Source organism: Sinocyclocheilus grahami, unplaced genomic scaffold (assembly GCF_001515645.1).
Source record: "Sinocyclocheilus grahami isolate Dianchi unplaced genomic scaffold, SAMN03320097.WGS_v1.1 scaffold564.1, whole genome shotgun sequence".
Taxonomy (NCBI): domain Eukaryota; kingdom Metazoa; phylum Chordata; class Actinopteri; order Cypriniformes; family Cyprinidae; genus Sinocyclocheilus; species Sinocyclocheilus grahami.
In genome coordinates this window covers 364754-387072 of record NW_015505743.1, presented here as the reverse complement: position 1 = coordinate 387072, position 22319 = coordinate 364754, and the positions used below count along the sequence as shown (strand labels likewise).

Here is a 22319-nt window from a genome sequence, read left to right as displayed (position 1 = left end):
TCCCACACGTCTTCCATTTAAGGATTATGGAGGCCACTGTGCTCTTAGGAACCTTAAGTGCAGCAGAATTTTTTTTGTAACCTTGGCCAGATCTGTGCCTTGCCGCAATTCTGTCTCTGAGCTCTTCAGGCAGTTCCTTTGACCTCATGATTCTCATTTACACTGACATGCACTGTGAGCTGTAAGGTCTTATATAGACAGGTGTGTAGCTTTCCTAATCAAGTCCAATCAGTATATTCAAACACAGCTGGACTCAAATGAAGGTGTAGAACCATCTCAAGGATGATCAGAAGAAATGGACAGCACCTGAGTTAAATATATGAGTGTCACAGCAAAGGGTCTGAATACTTAGGACCATGTGATATTTCAGTTTTTCTTTTTTAATAAATCTGCAAAAATGTCAACAATTCTGTGTTTTTCTGTCAATATGGGGTGCTGTGTGTACATTAATGAGGAAAAAAAATAACTTAAATGATTTTAGCAAATGGCTGCAATATAACAAAGAGTGAAAAATTTAAGGGGGTCTGAATACTTTCCGTACCCACTGTATATTATTTGTGTTCCCATTTGTTACCTTTTTTGACAGTTTTATGTTAATGGCATCATTTTCTGTGCGTGTGCCATATAATACTATGGCGTATGATAGTACCACAGCATCTGATGCCATCACTGTACCATGGTATCACCACACATTTTTACTGTACCATGGTATCACCACATATTTTTAGTTAGGGACTGATAATGACATTTGTGCTGCATATTTGGATGTCAGTACTTACTTGGTTTTGACATTTGCTTGCAAAACTTCATTGATATGCGGTTCTGATGCCTTCATGTCAAAAGGATTCTGATGCTTGCCTGCCATCTGCTGGTTATTATGTTTCCCTGCAGTCAGATCACAGCTTGCGTACCAAATATCCTACAATCGGGAGCAATATTAGCGATGGTTCTTGAAAAATAAAAATACAGCCAATGAGATTTATTTGCGATAACAAGATTTGAAAAATTTGGTAAAATCGGCATGATATTAATCTATTTTCCAAATGCATATTATTGATCCTACTGTGATCAATTCATTAATTCATGTTCCATTTACTGATCTCATAATTTGTAGTCATAAAAATGTCATAACTTGATTATTTAGTCCACTTAAACTCTGCCCATCTGACAATGTACTGCAAGCACACATTCAGATCTGACTCCATCCAATCAGTAACTGATGAATAAAACTAGGTATCTGCCCTACAAATATTTTTCTTTTTCAATAATCTTTCATTTGCAATACAGAAGAAAAGATCTGTTGCTACTTCCGTTTTAGTGTAATTTTAAGTATTTTTTATAATTTAATTGTCATTTCCTTTAAACCACTATACATTTTAAAACCTGATGGTGCTCATAGTACAATTAAGATAAAACAATTCGCTAAATGTTATTAGTGAACCCACCATATGACTTTTGCAACTACGGAGTGGACAGTTTGTCTTCTCACAGCACAAAGTGAATGATCATCTCCTGTTAGCAGTGCCTCATTATCCAGACTTTCTCCCCTTTGCTGATTCTTCTTCTGTGTGCCAGCCAGCCTGACTGCTCTTGATGTTTTCTGTTGTTTGTGTGAAAACCCATCTGTCTGTTACAGCCTGCTGGCAGTAGGTCCAAACGTCCCTTCTGCTCCTGTCAGAAGAATCAGTTCACAGCATTTAGAGATCCAAATGTTCATTTTCTTTTCCATTAATGATCCATGGTGAGAGACAGAGTGAGCTGAGCTCCAAAAAAGAAAAAAAGAAAAGAAAATCTCACCTACTGTAGACAGATCTCATTCCTCATTATGCCAAATGTCCAGTGTACTGCAGAGATCAATTTGTTATGTTATCAACGGTTATGTTGTCAGGCCAGTATTTAGACAAATGACTGATCATTTCTGGGAAGACTTTTTTAGCCAGCTTAGAAATAAAATCAGAAATTGCAGAACAAGGATTCAGACATCAGACACTAGGTGAGAAGTATGACATTTTTTGTAAACGATCTCATATTTTACTTAAGATATCTTCACATGTTAGATAAAAAAGAGAGAAATACCCCGATTTTTCAAAAACAAAAACAACTACAACGGAATAAAATCAGGTCATGCTATGTACAAAGTAAGAATATCCAGTTATACTCAATATGCATTAACGTTACGCCGTGTATGTACAGCAATATTACCTGTATCTTTACATCAATGCTACACTAGCAAGAGTGCTGAGGTAATCACAGCCGTGTTAGTATTACATTGCGATATTGATTTTACACAACATCTTCAACAAACAATACGTTAATGTTAAGCAACTTACATTTTAGACACAATATCGCCGGTACTTTGCCCATTTTAGCGGCACCAACGAAAATAATCCAAGCGAAGAAAAACTAGCCAACCGTTGACCGTTTTGAATCAGTAAATTGAATCAGTGTATTTTGAATGAATCATTCTAGTGAATGTAGAATGTTGTTTCTTGACTGATTTAATGGCTCGTTTTTTTTTTAAATTAAAATGCTTGGAACAACAACACATTTACATATCAAGAATGAGATTACACTATATTTTCATATCACACACTATACCAGTGGTTCCCAACTGGTCCTGGAGGCACCCCAACACTGCACATTTTGCATGTCTCCTTTCTCTGACACCAGTTTCAGGTCTTGGAGTCTCTACTAACGAGCTGATGACCTGAATCAGGTGTGTTTGATTAAGGAGACATGCAAAACGTGCAGCGTTGGGGTGCCTCCAGGACCAGGGTTGGGAACCACTGCACTATACAACACAATACCACATAATACATTTAAGATAAGATTAAATAAAATAAGATAAGTTAAAATGAAATAAAATAAATATAAAAAAAAACATGCAATGAAAAAGTAGGGAGTAGGAGGCTTATAAATATTATAAAACCAAAATCCTCTAAGAATACAATATCAATCCATAAAGAATACACATTTTTGGAAAAGGCACTTTGATGCTCCTGGTTAAGGAAATATTCACACAAGTTTCTTAATCATTTCGTGTCAGTTCCTCTTCTCTGGTTGTATCTATAAAGGTTTTTCATTCTTATGAATCAAAGCTTTGTTACAACTGTTACCTGACATATTTTTATTCCTTTTGATCATCATAATTGTTTGCTTTCAAGTCACGATGACTAAACGGGTCTCTCTTCATCTGTCAATTCTTAGTCTGACCACTAGATGACAGCATTACAACACTGATTGATTAAAGCAGGGATTCCCAAACTTTTTTGTCAGTGAAACCCTCCAGTCTGATCTAAAATATTAACTTTAAGTAACTTTAAGAGATTATAAATAGATATTTAATTAATTTAACAACACATTTGTATTTTATTTTATACTTTACTGTATTTTATGATTGTTTTGTACATCACTTTGGTCAGTGTAAGCTGAATTTAAATGTGCTCTATAAATAAAATTTACTTACACATTTGCTCTGTTATTGGTTAGTATGACGTAGTCAATCAAATAAAATATTTAGTCCTTTTTAGTAAGTGTTTTACCATTATTATTAATTACTGCTATTTTAAGATTATGTATAGTAATTTTACTTTTTTTTATTAGTTATTTAACTTTTCATCAACTCCTGTTCAGTTTGGGAAGGCTTTGAGTAGAGTATGAGATTTTGTCCAATGCTATTAGTAGGCCAACCTGAAATGCTAAATCATTTCTGTGATTATATTATGGGGAAAAAACTGCTAAAAGGTTTTATTTTGTTCTATTTTATAAATGCATTTGCTTTGTTAAAAAAAAATGGTGTAATGGTAAAAATAGATTAGTACAGAAAATAGGATGACCACAGGCGTGTGCTGGTCTGGTGACCATTGGACTTGGTTGTGCTCTGTGCTCTTAACCACAGCATTGAGATTGAGTCTCTCGGGTGGACTGACAGCCAAATTCATAAAGAGTTTACTCCTGTATTGTGTCCAGATCGGCTGTGAATATTAAAATCTTAATCATTCAATTGTAATAATTACTGCAAACAATGTGCTTTGTGTATTTTTAGATATGCTATTCACAGCATTTTTATAAACACATTTTTTTATGTGCATGAGAATTGTAGGACATTTTCTGAAGCTCATCCATAATGGCAGGACATGTTGGGGGTCATGTGTCATGAGAACTGGCCAGTGTTGTTCTCCTCTGCAGGCTGGAGTGAAGGAAAAGAATGAATACAGCCGCTCAGTTTTATTACACAGCTATATATAGATGAATTGAGGCTCACAGTCAGACTGATGTAGAGGAAATATAGTGGAACCACTGAATTATCTGACATGAAAACTGCTCTCACAGTCATTTCTGTTCTCAGCTGTTGTCTAGAGGAGATCAGAGGATGGGCACCTCGGATTACTTCCTAGTAACGACCTTGGCCTAATATCCATAGCAAAAGGCCTCTCAGACTTTACAACAACGATGACTGATGCTTTTGAAAACCCAGATTCACAGGTGGCTCAGTCAATAATAATACAATAAAAATGATGACAACTCTTTTGGACTTGTAGGAATTTTATGAGACTTTTTTTTGTTTATTTCTAAACTTTGCAACAATTTGTATGGTATGACTTCATTAGACAAATAAAATCCTTTGCAAATGTCAGCAGCTTCAAAATGTTTAAGTGACCCATGCACTCTCAGAAAAAAAGGTACAAAAGCTTGTTGCATAGTATTGTATGTAACAGTTAAAATATTCTTCAAAATATATTTTGTACTCCACAAAAGAAAGAAAGTCATACAGGTTTGGAATGACACAAGATTTCATTTTTGGGTGAACTGTCCCTTTAAGAGATGTGATCTTTATAGCAACAGAGTTTAGCTGGACACCAGCAGCTGCTGATCGCAGGAATCATGTCTTTACAGCCACGTCCTTTGATCGAGGAAGGTACAGGCCTGTGATTAGCGATTACTGCCTTGTAGATCTTTGCTGGAAGAATCTCCTTTGGCAATATACGAGTCCCTGGGGTGCTGGCCCTGATCTTGGCCTCCCTTTGGGGCTCCTCAGGAAGTGAAGAGGGGGCCCAGGGCCTCTGCGGAACAAACCTGCCCGACTGTAAATTTCTGGCAAAAGAATGGTCGCGTGTGAGAAGACTTCCTGTGGCTTCCACACGGTCTGGAAAAAATGTATCCTTAGAAGTCTCCTGACACGCAAAACCCCTGATTGCGGAGACACAAAGAAAGACAGACAGACACACAACCAATTTGGGAAGTGTGGGCTGCACCTGCTGCTTTTTGGGGAAATAAAGGAAGCTGTAAGATTGTCTCCTACAGCCCAAAAATGTTTCTTCCGAACTAGGAGGACAGAGACAAAGATTGACAGATGGTGGGAGAAGAAACGGATCCAGGTACTTGAGGCAACATTAACACATAAGTATGTTGTTTGAAAGTCTCATGAATATTTCAGCCTCACAAGCACCTGTCACTGTAACTTGTGTAATTCTACTACTCTGCTTTTGACAGGCATGAAAAATCATCTCTCTTAGACAAGCCCAGTCTGTCTGAGAATCACGAGGACACAAGATTTCACCTCGATGCAGATCTTCCTTCCTCTTGTTGAAATTATAAATAATATTTTGTATAAATGACTATATTTACCATTTACATATGTTGCTAATGATGTCATTCACAAACAAACTTTGATAATATTTATCTAACTTGCTGTTGATTGGGCAGTCTGTTGTTTCAAAAGATTGAGTTATGAGATTTTGATGAAAAATTACAAGGTGAAAAATGAAATGCATGCTTGGATGAATCTTTCACAATGAGTCCAATAACATTAATTTAGAAATTAGAATAATTGTTAACCTTAGTATTGGTGAGAACATGATGATTCAGAGTCAGACTTTCATGATACCAATTTAGTCAGTTAACATCCATTATTGAATCACAATCTAGGTATGAAATTGTACTCTTTTTTTCAAAATAGAGTTTTCTCTTAATATTACATATCCTTATCTCAAAGTTGTTGTTTTTTTGGTCCTGTTAATTTTTCATATTTTTAACAGATGATTGAATTCATGAAATACGAGCAGAATTAATCATGCAGAAGCCCATTCAGCTGGATTCAGCATTAACAGAGGTTTGTAAAGAAAATAAAGATTTCACAGACTTTCACAGTTTATGTGTTTGAATACCGTATCATCAGACACCAGATCATTGACGTAGACTTGCTGTGTCCTCTGTTTTGAAGTGTCCCTTAAGTGTGTGTGTTGGTACTCCTGCTCTATGGTCTTGTTTTGTATGTCAGAGTCCCCCTCCCCACACCACACACACACACACACACACACACACACACACACACACACACACACACACACACACACACACACCTGCTCTACTCACTCAATTGTGTGAACCCACAGCCTACAGTCCCTCTCTCCTTCCTCCTAAACAAGTCTGTCTATTTCTCTGACATGTTGCTATTGGCCCTGTAAATCTGTGTATTCAGCTGCAGTCTTAGCTCACTGACTCACCACATCCAACTCATATGAGAACACTGAGTCTGTCATTGCACGATAAATACATAACTAGCAAAGAACTGGTGACACAATAAATTTGTTAACATTAATGCAGTTACCTAAAAATTCTAAAATAAATAAATACATTAACCTAATATATGAAGAAATAAACATGATCTAAGACTAATAAATCTTTAATTGGTGATTGTTTTAAACATTTACATGAGGGATTGTATGGATCAGCATAGCTTCATTGATTATTGCCCACCAGGCTTGTAAAAACAGCATGCAGGTGTTTTGAAAATGTCGTAGGTGTCGTAGATGTTAGAAGGGGGTTGTTGGTGCAGCTGAGGGGACAGAAAGTCCTGGGTTTAAGTGACACAGGCATGTTTGTAAAAGCTGCTCCAAGTGACATATTACGGGCCATGGAAGCACAGAGAAAATAAATGAGACAGAGAAAAAGGGTCTGGAAACCATTTGCCACTGTCTCACTCTCTCTTTCTTAGATCATTCTTAACATCTGCCTCATGTTTATTTACCCAACACCCGCTTCTGGCTATAAACAAATGATCACTGCGTGAGCTCAGCCCCAGCAGAAGCTTATAGACTCCAGCAGAACCTCTGCCCCTCGACTACAAACCAAACAGTTGAGAGATCAACAAACACAATTATGTGAATTTAATCTTGTTATCTTGCTAATGACATAACCTGTGAGTGAAAGAGACCTGTGCTTTAAGCTGTTGTTAATGTGACATGTCAAAACAAGGAGTTTCTGACCAAGATTCAGTTGAAATGCATGTCAAAACGCCCAGAAATATACATTTCCATTAAAACTCTTTCATCCAATAAAGCATTTAGTTATGCATATTGCAACTGAGCGATTATAGGACCAAATGAGGATGACCACATTGCTTGAGCACATAAACTGAGGTCAAAGATGAGAGGTCACAGGTTAGTGAGTTTGGTCACATAAGCCCATATGGTTGATTTAAGGTCTTGCATTCCTTTGCACTGAAACAGAAACTTAGTCAGAGCATGATCATGAAGCAGTGAGAAATGTTATTCTTATATGACAAGGCCAGTCATGAATTATGATAGGAAGGAAAGTGAAAACTTATATGTGTGAGTGTGAAGCAGAGAAATCAAATAGGAAATAAGAATGAAAGTGAAGAAATTTGACTCTCTGTATAGGCAATTAAAAAAAAAAAAAAAAAACTGACTAGTGAGGGTGTATGAGAGAAGAAAAGACGCCAAAAAAGATGAAGAAACAGAAGGTGAGAAAAAGAAAAGGCTTGAGAGAGAGAGAGAGAGACCCCTACTGTTCTTTATCGTGGCCTCGTGCTCTTTGAGCCACTGAATGAAAACAAACCGCAGCGGGTCTAAAACTCTCACTTAACAAAATCAGTACTACCCAATGTGACTGTGCGAGTAAAAGCTCTATTTTCAATGAAATATACGCTCTATTGCAGGTTGTCTTGAAAACCTCGATTCACCAAATGAATATTTGAATTTGAACATTTGAATTATTTTTATTTGTTTTTCTAATATTTACTAGGTTCATGACGGAAAGTGCTTCTGTAAATAAACATATTTATCTTTGCAGTGCGTTTGCCAGCGTGTTTGTTGCGCGTTCATTACTGGCCCGGTGTTGTTTTAAACGCCTCGCTGTCAAATGGCCGCGCAATAAAAGCAATAAATTCAGAGGATAATCACCGGCCGAGAGTTACTTGCAGGTGCAGCTTCTGTTTCTCCCAGTCAAGTGTCGTATTACTCCACGAGCTCTTTTATTTAAAAAGTCTCTTTCTTTGTTTCCACATTACACAATAATAATAATAATAATAATAATAAATATGAAGTCATTCAATTCTTTAAAAAGTTTAACAAATGCAATTAATATTTTAAAGACGTAGCCTAAGGCAGCAATTAAATTGAAGTTTTCAATTTTAGTGGGTTTATTTTTTACAGTACATCTGATAGTGGCAAAAGATGGCAAAATAAAAATCAACATTTTTCAAATTATAAGTGTTAAAATGGCGATTAAAGGGAAACAATCTTGCAACAAGAAACACTGACAAACGACATGCAACACAACGGCAACATTTCTTCAAAAACATATTCAAACACGAGGACTAATAAACTAATTCAATTAAATTAATAATATAAGACTTTATAATATAAATGATCAATATTACATAAATATTAGAAATGATACATTTATACATCTATAAATGCATAAACACCCTTATCCTTACATTGCTGTGGCAGTACCATGATACAGTGATGGGACACAAGGCAATACCGTTGTACTATAGCACTAAAACTCATCTCAATACACTCTCTCAGAAAAAAAGTACAACAGCTGTCACTGTGGCGGGAGCTTTTAAAAAGGTACACTTTTGTACCTTTTAGGTTCTAATATGCACACTTTACTAATAGGTAAGAATATGGACCCTTTAAAAAGATGCCACCCAAGTGACAGGTTTTATACCTTTTTTTCCTGAGGGTGCAGGAGAGTGCCATACTGCCAGGCCTACCTGTCCAAAAACATACTTTCATGTGAATGCATAACTTTATTTTTCTGTTTGTTCTTAATGTTTTTATTGATCCCTTAATGCATTTAATTTGTTAGCAAAACTATCAAGTATTAAAAATAGGCATTTTGTGCTCAAATATGATTTAGCTTGTCTGTGAGCCTGTAGCTTTGGTTATTTGCATATGAGTGACTGCTCCTCCCTGATCCTATAAGACCGCGCGAGCTGCTCCTGCTTTAGCTGCTCGCGCTTGGAATGACTGTAAGGACGCGCATCAAGAGGATCTTTAACATGTGATGAGATTGTTCAACTGCTGAAACACACAGCAGGGTTTGGCGATGCAGTGTTTGCGTGGATAGTGCTTGACAACAAGCCATCGTTTCATTTGGGATACTTTGGATACTTCCCTCTCGGTTTCATCAAGCTCTTTTCAGTGAGCAATAAGCAATTTTTAGTGATGGCATTTGCCATGCTGCGGCCCATGGCGACTCATCTAGCGTACCCGGATGTTGCCATGATGTCCGAGGATGAGGAGAACCGCAGCGAGAGCGACGGCAGCTCGGAGCAGAGCTACGGCTGCTGTCCCAGTGCGGAGAAGCGGCTGCAAATGTTGCGCAAGTCCACGGTGAGCAGTGTGGTTGTAGTAAAGCAACGGAACGCAGCGAACGCGCGGGAACGCGACAGGACGCAGAGCGTCAACACTGCTTTCACGGCGTTACGGACTCTTATTCCCACCGAGCCGGTGGACAGAAAGCTGTCAAAGATTGAGACTCTGCGCTTAGCCTCCAGTTACATCTCACATCTGGCCAATGTGCTCCTGATAGGGGACGGAGGAGAGGACGCGCAGCCGTGCGTCAGCGCGGTTTACAGCGCGCACGGGGACAGCGGAGGAAAGCAGCCGCGCACCATATGTACTTTCTGCCTCAGCAGCCAGAGAAAAGGGGTAAGAAATGTCAAATTATACATTTGGATAGAGAAATAGTAGCCTAATAATAAGCACTTATCTTTATAATAGCAAACATTTATGAATGGCACATGGGCAGGATGTGCAGATCCACGCACCTCAGAAAGTGTGAAGGACCTCTGTTAAAGAGAGCAATTTTGAGAATAAAGCACAATGTACACATAAACGACAGGAAACACATTTACGGAACAAAAATAGCTAGCCTAATAGAAGTCCTCATGTTATTAGTTTTAATTATGCCTATAATATATATACAGTGACAGCTTTTTTAAACTTGAACATTTAGTCCCCTATGACAGGCTACTGATTATGTATTTGGACTCAACTTTTTGTGCTAGATGCTAATGAAAATGTTAAATATCCTATCTATATTTACTCACAATAGTTTACTCTTTCCCTGTCAAACATGAAATGTCTTTATCAAGGCCTAAACTGAGTTGTTTCCCAATATTCTGAAGGCCTGAAACCTCTAAGCGTCCAATAAAGAAAGACATCGTATGAAAAGAGAGAATAGGCTAGGCCCTGATCACAGAGAGATAGTCTAGATCATATATTTGTATGGCACGAAATGAATAACCTTTTGTTATGTCTGTGTGGATTTCCGCAGATAAAGGACGGGACTGACTGTGTCCGTATGCGGGGAATCACTTCACTGCGCGTGACACGCCGGTAGCAGCGGCAGCGGCGCGTGAGATAAAGCCGCAACTCAGGGAGCGCGAGAGGTGAGCGAGACTCCTCGCGACGGAGATTTTCGGAAGACTCGCCAATCAAACAAGAGTTCATTTAGAGTTTTTTGTACTTTTTCTGTGTGTGTTTTGTATAGAGATATGAACATTTAAAATGCAGTGCATAAAATATTTTTTTCTTTTTCGTTTTCTTTTTTGTTAAAGAGAATTTATACATTTTATACACAAATTGTGAAAACACCATGGTGAAATAAAATATATATTTTTTCAAATTTCAAATGTCCTCTGTCAGTTATGCGTGGATGGCACATAAAAAAAAAAATCCACATTTTTGGGATGGTTTGTGTTGAAAGGACTTTTCTTTCAAATTAAATATTTCTGCAATAAATCTGTTAACTAAACGTTTTCATATTTAGGTATAATATTGAAAACGAATGATGATGATGAGTTTTCCGTGTGATGATGAGTTTAAACGTCCTCAGAAGCAGGCCTAAGCATTAATTCATTTTTTAGTACAAAAATCAGTGCTTTGTGGGACGTCCTTAAAAAGTGTATAGCCTAAATACTGCTACTTTTTAAATTTTATATTATTTTATTTTTAAACTGATTTTCAACTTGTTTTTGAAACCAAGCGATTGCATTTGCATTTGTGACTTTTGTGGCTGATGCTTTTCTGGGTTTGTATCCCTTTCCTTGAGAGTTAAAAATCCAAACATGGCCAGGAAAATACAACCAAGAGCTGGAAGAACAGTTCAGGGCTCAGGGGATTTAGGCAGAGCTTCAAATCAATCAGTCATCTGAAAATAAACATTCATTTAATTTCAGAAAAAACTCATTGATTATCTCTTTTCATAATTTAACTCCTCTAGTTCTCTATGTGGTCCTTTCGTCATTGTTAAGTTGGTTTGCAATTTCTTTGAAGGACAGAATCTAAATGCTTTCCTTTGATTTAAAAAAAGGATTTTATACATATCTCTCTCATTCTGTCTGCATGTGTTTTTGAGATCTGGGATGTATTAGTCACGGTAAATCTACCCTTCGGTCAGCATGGGGACCTGCTGCAGCTGTGCATCTCTGAGCTGCATAAATCACCAGCGGGGTCAACTTGGAAGGTGGGGTGGGGTAATATAGAGCAAGAGAAAGTGTAAGAGGGGGTTTGATAAAGAGAAAGCAAGGTCGGAGGTCTGGGTGAAGATTAAGCATTCAAGCTCTCGGATGCTTGGATGAAGGTCATAGGTTACTGTCCATACAAGCTGAGAGGGTGTTTTAAAATTGCAGTCAAAAATGGATCTGTAAAATTGTCAATATCCCAATATATTCTGTGAACTTTATGTGGTTTATAAAAAAAAGACTAACCCTGTGAACTGTTGAGAAAGGAAAACCTTAAATAACCCAGGAGACAGCAAATATGTTGTGTCTGATCTCTCCTCTTTGGTTTTAAAGCGGTTGTTCCATCTCACATGCTGCGATCAGACCGGAGACAGAGACATTCATTCCACCAGAGTTACGCAGAATGCATGTTTCTCACATGAAACAGTCCACAATTGTGTTTTTTCTAATGATCTCTTCAACAACCGAGAATGGATTTAGGATCTGCTCGAAAAATTATGGCTGCTGTAGGAGTCAGTGTTCATGATGATTGAATTAATGACTGAGATTTAATATATTAAAATATGTATTATAAAATACAATAATATAAAAAAGTATCTGAATATGTATTATTTAGTCTAATCACAGCCCAGATTTATATGAGAAATCATGATGGTTGAATTAATGATTAAGATTTAATATATTAAATATAGCTATGTATTATAAAATATAATAATACACAAAAAGTTATCTGAATACATAATATTAAAATATTTATTATATAGTCTAATCAAAGCTCCATATTATCTGGGAAATAAATGTTTATTTAATTTCTTAATGATTGGGATTTGATCTATTGAGATTTAATATATTTAAAAATATATGTTTTATATACATTATAATATATATTATGAAATATTCAAAAACCTGTTGACATTAAATATTTTTGGGTCAATTATGTAATGAAGGTAGATTTTTGTCACAATGAACATACAGCGGGTAAAATAAGTATTGAACACGTCACCATTTTTCTCAGTAAATATATTTCTAAAGGTGCTGTTCACATAAAATTTTCACCAAAAAGTTGTTTGTTTTCTTTGCATGTATGGATTACTTGGGTTGTTACCGATATCTGGTGAAAATTTCATGTCAACAGCACCTTTAGAAATATATTTACTGGGAAAAATGGTAACGTGTTCAATACTTATTTTACCCGCTGTAAACTAGATTTAAGAGCTTTTTTTTAACCATAAGGCTTCACTGTAAGTTTTCATGTCAGAATGTGCAATTTCTCCCATTTTTGGGGTCCAAGTTGTCGTATGTGTTCAAAATGTATTTTTTTATTTTCTCATTCATTCATTCTGTTTCACTGTTGTTTTACTGGTTAGGTTTGACTGAAAAGCCTGTGATAGACACTATTGGGGCATGTTGTCACATGTCTGTTTAATTAAATGTACTATTTCTCCTGAGCAATACTAGTGGATACAACTTCAATTTGTAAATTTAAATTTATAGCCTAGACTTTGAGGGTTGTGTCTATACAAAAATATTAACTGGAATTAAAAATGTGACATTTAATCCCATATATAATAACAAATTATGAAAGCCTAAAATAATTTACAATGAAAAGATTTATATTAAATTAGAGACACATTTTCACAAGTGCACTCAGACTTTTGAACCTCACTGTATATGTTTTATGATAATCAATTGGTTCAGCAGTGTGCAGTGATGGTACTTCAGTGTTTTGGCAGCTGGTTGAGTCTTAATTCCCCTCATACAATGCCGATCCGCAGTGTCTAAAGTGTGACTGATGTCTCCCAGCCGATTGTACTGCAGTCTAATCGTACCCTTACTGCTGTGATTTCATCATTTCACAGCAGATTCTATAGGATTAACTATGATATTTGGAGCTTCATAAATCGGGTTTGATTTGGTCTCTTTGGGTTTTTCCACTTGGCTTATTAGAAGCATTTCATAACAAAACCCAACAACCTCTTTCCTCTCAGACCCCAAACCTTGACACTCGTTTACTAATGACTAAGTGGTTGCCTAGTGACACATGTCCCAGAAGAAAACTCCCTCCTCTGAGTTTGGCAGAGTCTACAGCCAGTATATGGAGATCCAGACACACACACACAAGTTTTGACAGACTTAGAGCAGACAGGTCAGTAAATGGTTGAGGAAGACCTGAGGAAGACTCCCTGGTGCTTGTGTGTTCATGGAAACTTACCATTTATGAATAGACAAGAACTGTCTTGTTCCGGTGTGTGCATTTCTGGCTCATATGTCCGATGTGAGATGGCTCCCTGAGGTTTTTGTTCTGCAGGAAGTTGTCACGGGCATACAGGAAAGCAAAACATGCATGTCCGACCCTACTGTGTCTGTCTCACCGTGCCACACACACACATACACACACACACACACACACACACACACACACGCCTCACTGCTGTTTAGCTCCACCAGCCCAGCAGATGAATGATTCCCAGACACCATAATTCACTGACAGGGCTGTATCCGGCTAGCAAAGAGAACTCTGACCTCCATGGCAATTATATTAATATTGAAATAAAAACATTATGTTTCAAACAAATTCTACTTTGGGACCCTTCTAATTGCAACAAGGGTTAAAGAAAATAAACCATTACAACCATTCTATAGAAAAACCATTACACAGACTATGAGAGAATTTCATACAGTGTAAAGTTAGGTAAATTTATGTATGAAATATACTTTTAACATTATTATTTGCACAGCAAAGATATTTGAAATGATAAAAGAGAGAAACATGTAAAAAATCTAGCTTTGTACCCCTGTACCATGTAGAAAGTGCAAAGACACTGAATACATTTTATTAGACAATTTCAAACATATATTTCAAGGTAAAAAAAAATGTTTGAATCATAAATATTTGGATAATATTTGACCTTATCAATAAAAAGGTCAAAATATGTAAAAAATGTTTTAGCCTTATTTTTTGTTTTTCATAATAAATTTGTTTTATGGTTTTCTCATACACTGGAAATATGGGTATAGGATTTGGACTCTGAAATTGCTAGTAAATTTCACAAACAATTACAAAGTAATGGCAAGTAACACATTAAATTAAACATGCAATTTTGTAAAATATACTCCAATAATCTTTGATTTATTTGCAAAATAAAAAAATAAATAAAAAAGACTGATTTGGTTTTATTATTAATATATTATTAATTAATAATATTTTAAAACACAACTGCTTCTTTTCTTTCTTTTTTTTATGAATTATAATAAAAGAAATAATCTAAAATTATGATTACCAATGTTTTCCTTTTTTACAATTTCTTGACATATTTTTAAAAACTTTTAAAAACTTAATAAAATAATTTTTTATTACACAGTTTAAAAAGTTTGTCTCAATTCAATTTTTATATACGCTGCATTTTAAAAATCTATTTTAGAATAAATTAATAGGTACAGACAAAATCAAATTCCCATCACATAATTGACCCCCCCCCCATATATATATAGGCAATCCAGTTAAAATTCATTCTATGCTAATAGAACTTAATGACTTAAACTTGTTCTTTCCCTCGCTCATTGCTTCTAAGGTAAAATTATAAACTCAGTTTATATTATATTATAAACTCAGCTTAAACATTTCTCAAGCTTTGAGAAGGGAGGAGGAAGCATCATTAATACACACGCTTGCTGCCTCACATTCTCAGTCTCTCACTCACACACACTTATTGTTTTTGTTCAGTATTCAGGAGTCTGGAAGCGGAATTCCCTGAGTTGGGAATTGCCGGACAATGTAAACGCTCCACAGCTATCAGCGCGGAATGCCGTCGACCAGAAGATGTGGCCCTCCCAGACATTAACCGTACTCGGGGTGAGGGGTCAGTTTTGGTATCGTGCTAGCGATGCTTCCGAAAGAAAACAATCAAACAATAAGACACCCACACAGCAGGAGGGGTGCAGAGGGAGACAGGCCATCATAATTATCATCATCACAATCATCAAGCATCATCAAAGTATTTTTAATAAGGACCATAACAAAACTGTGTCAGTGGAAGCAGCTCTCAACCAAAACACAGCACACCACACACACACACACACACACACACACACGTATCAATGCCAGAATTATATCTTTAAACTTTGTCTTTAAGACTTTCAACATTCAAATCTAATATCAGCAAAATCTATTAATGAAAAATCATAGTCATGCAATCCAAAATCAATCAAAAGAAAAATCCAAAATTATTTCGGATTCCAAAATCTTCCTGATTCACATGATATCTATATAACAAAGGAATTTCTTATTGTCAAACAGAACTGAAATACACACAGTATTATCATGATGTTTATTACATCACTGGTGTGTGTCTCAGTGTGTACGAATGCATTTTTGTACTGTGTTTTCGCATGGGAAAATCTCCCAGCTGTGGAGGCTTTGAGAGTCTGCTGTGTATTGATGGAACAGTTGGGGCGTTCCTCTATGTGTGTGTGTGTGTGTGTGTGTGTGTGTGTGTGTGTATGTGTGTGTGTAGAAGTAACGATCATCTAGAGGAAATCCTCAATCAGTCGCCAGAAAGAGCGCTCTGAACAAGCTCACTGACAGAAACATGGGCCTTCACACACACACACACACAGCTGTGGCTGCTAATAACCTCAGGGACCTGCTGCCGACTGCACAAAACACCCACCCACACAGATACATATGCACATTGATAACTGGATAGTTAAAATGAATAATATAAGCTAATATCTCCATGACTACCAAAACATTTCTAAGGAACCTGCAAACAAATGTAGTAAACATTAGTGGTACTAATGTATTTTAGTTTTTTGCAGTTCATTCTTTAATTAATTCTTGTTTAATTCATTGAGTCTCTGTCTTCCCATGCATTTACATGTGTGCTGTAAATACACATATGATAGTCTTAGAAAAAAAGGTAACCTACAATATTGTCCCTGTGGCGATACCCTTTCAAAAGTTACTAATATGTATACTTAAGGTACTATTATGTACCATTTAGGGGTAAATTTTAGCTTTTGCACCTTAGTTGAACATCTCTAAATTCAGTAAATAGTTAAAAACAGAATCTTGTAAAACATTCATTTCTTTTCTGTTTTCAAATTTGTACTGTAACATCAGTGCAAACAAGATAATTTCTGTCACAACAAACTAAAAAATGCCAGTGCAGTGATGTTGCTGAACTATAGGCCTAAAGTCTTGTACTATATGCTATTATATTAACAGAATATGCTAATCATGATGGACTCATAAATGGAATCATAATTTGTCACCTACATTATATATGGTAATATTGTACATTACAGTAATGAAATTAGGCCAATATTCTGTTGTAAGTGATCGAAGGGACAGGGTGTTTTCCATGCTGATGTGGTGAAGTTTTGTATGTATTGCCACAATTTTATGTAAAAAGAAATACTTTAAGCACTACAAAACAAGTAACCAAAGTGTTAAAAAAACAAGACGAGAAATCGCAGAATAATACAAAAAATGTTTCTTCATGCAGGCATCATCGCACTATTTAGTTAATTGAAAGACTGTTTGATATTCTTGTTTTTATGTATTTTGACATTGTAATAAAGTGTAATATTACAACAACCTGGACTGCAGCTAGCTTTGTTGTCCAGTAGCCTATCATATCTAACTGTGATTTACTTTGACATTGTGCACATGCTCCGAAAGACAGGTCCTATTTACTATTATATTTAAAGTCACATATGATTTTTCGAAATAAAAAGGTCAATTTAAATGTCCACCCTTAAACCTGACCGTCAATGGGGCGTAAGCAGATCGTACGGAAACGTACGATTAAGAGTGTGTTGCATATACTCTGACAGAAGACTTGCTCGAATATGCAAAATTCTCTGGATCTTGATCATAACTGCATATGCACACATATGTGTCTGTCGCTATTCAGTGTGGAGATACAGTATGCAGTTGTCATGTAAGTGTAGAGCTGCTGTAAACATTGTTGTAAAAATATGGTAGCCTCAGTAGCACACTGTCATTTTGCACAAAATTTAACAAGCAGATGCTATTTAACCTAATATCAGATGACTGAAACATGAATGTGTAATAATCTTTGTATAAATTACAATATGCATATAGTTTTCTGCATGAAGCAGAGGCTCTCCTCCTTTCTCACTTCCCCCTGCTGTCCTCTCATTTATTGTGTCCGTCCTGAAGTAGCCCAGGCATTGTTTAATCCAGATGGCGTAATCACAACCCTCTCTCTGTGTCTTCCTCTTCCTATTCATACAGCCTCCTATTAATATCCTGATCCCTCACTATCCTGTCAGCAAGTAAGACTCGAGCAAACACTGGGACAAATTAGGAGAGGGAGAGAAGGAGGGAAGAAGAAGAAAAAAAGTGGGGATCCCCAACGTGAAGAACAACAGGATGGAGAAGAGCACGTCATATGGTCAGTTACGGGCAGGAGGATCTCTGCGTCCAGAGAGAGGAGAGGGTCGAGTTCCGGACTGAGGAAAAGCAAGTCCACCGTCAACCACTTTCACAGACGCCTTATTTACTGCCATGGAAGAGCAGCTTTACGGCTCTGTGATTCAGCCATTTGTGACTGCAAATGGGACTCAAAGGAAAATAAAGACTTCAAAAGAGCAAACAAAAGTGAGTGAGAAAGAGAAACAGGAGAAGATAGTTCTGAAACCTTTTGTGAAATATTTGTAACTTCCACACTGTAAAAAAAAATCTGTGACATTTACGGTAAAATACCGGCAGCTGTGGTTGCCAGAACTTCACCGTTAAAAATATGGTAGAAACATTTTAGGTTTTACAGACTTAGCTTAAATTCACAATAAAAAAACATATTTCATTAACTGATGTAAAGTTAATAAACCAGCATATTGAAGTACTAATATATAATAATATATATTTTAAACCATTGAAACACTGATAACCACCAAAAACAGGTGGTGATGAGAAAGTCACATGATGAATCAAAGCTCATCACAATCAGCTCTTCCAAAAGCTGAGAAGGAAAATACTAATATATGTATATATATATATATACATAGAAGGTGCACAGTGTCACAAACACTAAACACCAACATGGTAACACACATGATACTGAAATAATGCAATAAACATTAATTTAACAACATATACATGTAAGATAAAACACTAATGTACAAAACTGATAAGAAAAAACTAAGAAGAAACATAGTTATTTCAACGAAAAAACATAAAATATGAAGTGTCATGCTGGGAATTCTCGGAGTGTCAATTTACAGTTTTTCACTGTAACTTATACAATGACTTTTTCTTTTTCACCTCCAAAAACCGAAATTTTAACAGTATTTTACTGTAAAATTACATAAAATGTAATTACAGTTATTTACCGTATATAGTATGGAAACTTACTGATAACCAATTAACAGGTTTTTATTGTAGCATTTTAACAGTCTTTTACTGTTAAAATCACAATAATTTTTTAGAGTGCACAATAGGAGCAGGTGGCTCCTTCATGTATGAGCAAAAATTAAATGACATTACGAATGTGTTTAAGTAGGCCTAATACTTTCAAACAGCCACAAATAACATTAGTTCAACATAATGATGACTAACGTTCTGATGTGATAAACCACAAGTGCAGACTCTGCAAAACAGTACACCAATGACTAACACAAATGAGCGTTTTTTTCCCCCCAGTCACCTATAAACTGTGAAAATATGGACTTTGCACTTTTGCGTGCAGCGGTTTCTAACTTTGTCAGTATTTCCATTATATCACATTATATTTAACAGAAATCAGATTGGTCAAACATGACAAATATGTAATATGATGAATTCGATTTTACTAGTATTTCTGAATCTTATGAATGCATTTTCCCTGGGTTTAGTAGTCTTTTTTTAATTTCGGCCAATTGTTGTAGATTTAAAGATGAACTTTCAGTGACTGACTGTGGTGACGCTAAACGGTCCAAAACATAGGACAGAGAAGATATAGGCCTAATGTTTCTATACATCCTTAATAAACATAAATAGAAGTAGATAAGTGTTTTAGTTCTGAAAATTAAGCATTATGAATGCTTAATTGAATTGATGTGAAGTCAAATTAAATATTTGAAGTAAATCAATGAGAGCAAATCCATTTTAATATATAAAAAATATGAGTATATGTGTGTAGTGTAGATATTTATATTCTTTTATGTATGTTTTTTCAGTTAATATTGTTAGAAATATTACTGTATAATTCAGATGACTATCTGAAAGCACATTATTTTAATAAGAATAATTACAATACTATTACAATTAACAAACTGATAATTAGCCACAATCTGTTTTTAATCTAAGGTATTATTTATTTGACTATTAATAATTTTTTTTGTAATACTGACGTCATTAGAACAATAATTTCTCAGATTTAAATTTTTATATTAATACGTTGCTCTGAAACTCTAGGCCATTCACAAAAAATCTGCATAAGCAAATTCTAGCTTTTCTTTTCTTTTTTTCCCCCTCGATATACCAGTAATGTTTTTGATTCTGACACATATTTAAAATATCCATCCTATTTTGGTCCAGTCAAAGTCAGTGACGAGTCAATGATTAAAAAATGTATTGGTCAATTATCATGTTCTTTTATATTGTGTTTTATGTACAAACTTCTGTTTATTATCATGTTACGCTCACCAGAGGGCAGAATTGAGACACTCTTTACTCCAAGCAGCACCTCACAGTTGTTAGACTGATGACACTTTCTGTTTGTAGATTAAGAGCGATAAGGAACAGCTGTTAGGCTACCCGTAATCACTGATGGCTGTGTTTTACCCACTGTAGAACTCAGAATGAGAAATATGAAGATTGCAGGTAAGTAAATATCAGACTTTATTTTCTAACAATTGACTTTTAACTCATTGAAGCTTAACGGTCAAACTTTTCTCTTTCAAACCTAACTACTTTAAAAATACTTTAAAATAAATCATTCTGATGTTATAATTAAATTTAAGCATCAGGTTCACAGAAATGGTGTTTGTGCGGTCATTTTGAGTGCTTCCTGTATGCTTCATTTAAAAAATGAATAGAAGACACACAAGTGAAATAGAGACACACAAGTGATTTTTTTTTCACTTTAGAGTCTTCTTCTCTTTTTGTAACTTCTCTGTCCTGTTAAATAGAGAATTGAGTGTGCTGATAGGGATGCGAAATTTTACAGAATCATGCAATCATAAGCGAGTGAAGGTGAAGAGGGTTGGCAAACTGTTTTCTTTATTTTAGTTATTAAACAAACAATCAAGCAACAAGTCACTTGACCCAACTCATTGAAGCTTAACGGTCAAACTTTTCTCTTTCAAACCTAACTACTTTAAAAATACTTTAAAATAAATCATTCTGATGTTATAATTAAATTTAAGCATCAGGTTCACAGAAATGGTGTTTGTGCGGTCATTTTGAGTGCTTCCTGTATGCTTCATTTAAAAAATGAATAGAAGACACACAAGTGAAATAGAGACACACAAGTGATTTTTTTTTCACTTTAGAGTCTTCTTCTCTTTTTGTAACTTCTCTGTCCTGTTAAATAGAGAATTGAGTGTGCTGATAGGGATGCGAAATTTTACAGAATCATGCAATCATAAGCCAGTGAAGGTGAAGAGGGTTGGCAAACTGTTTTCTTTATTTTAGTTATTAAACAAACAATAAGTCACTTGACCTTTGTCTTAAATTTAGCCTCATATTTTACACTCCCAAACCAATCATAAGCGGACTTTCTTCAAAGCTATCAGTATTTTGTACAAGTTTTCAGGTCTGTGAATGATATTTCATGGTAATTTAAAGGTTTTAACTTCAAATATATACTGGTAACTATACTTAAAATAAAAATCCATCTTTTTATGAATACGATTGTCTAAATCACTACAAAATGTATTGTATAGAATCACTATTTTCTTTTCTTGTTTGACACATGCACTGTACCTTAAAACATGTTTTAGGTCATTTATTATATTCATACCTCATTTGACTCCATAGGTAGCCTATGCATTTTGAGTGTTATTTCTAATGACTGTTAAAAAATTAGTTTGAGCTGTGTTAGGTTAGTGGTATTAAATATCATCTATATATCATACGGCTGTTTTTGTTGTTCAAAACCTGTATGAGTTTCTTTCTTCTGTTGAACACTTGAATAATGTTGGTAACAAGTTGCTAGTAGCCACTGACTTCCACAGAGTGTAAAAATATACTGTGAAAGTCAATGGGGTCCATCAACTGTTTGGTTACCAACATTCTTCAAAATATTTTCTTTTTAGTTTAACAGAGGAAAAAATGCTAACAAATTTTCATTTTTGGGTGAACTATGCATTTAATATTATAGGTCATTTGTAATAGGTCATCAAGATAGCAAATTATTATTTAAATAGGTGCTAACATTAAAGGGGTCATATTATACTTTTTTAAAGATCATTATTTTGTGTATTTGGTGTAACAGAATATGCTGACATGCTTTAATGTTCAAAAAACACATTATTTTTCAAATACTGTACATTATTGTAGGTCCTCTATGCCCCGCCTCTCTCAAAC

At 35.5% G+C, this 22319-nt stretch overlaps 1 protein-coding gene and 1 long non-coding RNA gene across 2 annotated transcripts in view; one reads left to right on the top strand and one right to left on the bottom strand.

Moving 5' to 3' along the window:
* The window catches only part of LOC107556310 (uncharacterized), a 12743-nt gene extending 10880 nt beyond the window's left edge, over positions 1 to 1863 (bottom strand). The window contains exons 1-3 of the long non-coding RNA XR_001605262.1: positions 1798 to 1863; positions 1446 to 1671; positions 780 to 919 (exon numbers count right to left, since the gene is read on the bottom strand). This is a non-coding gene — a long non-coding RNA (uncharacterized lncRNA). The remainder of the gene's footprint in view (positions 1 to 779; positions 920 to 1445; positions 1672 to 1797) is intronic.
* Positions 1864 to 9285: 7422 nt separating this feature from the next.
* On the top strand, positions 9286 to 10826 carry tcf15 (transcription factor 15). The gene is made up of 2 exons (XM_016239372.1): positions 9286 to 9965; positions 10594 to 10826. Exons 1-2 carry the CDS (start codon positions 9480 to 9482, stop codon positions 10657 to 10659), a joined length of 552 nt encoding a protein of 183 aa, XP_016094858.1. The 5' UTR covers positions 9286 to 9479; the 3' UTR covers positions 10660 to 10826.
* Positions 10827 to 22319: the final 11493 nt, after the last annotated feature.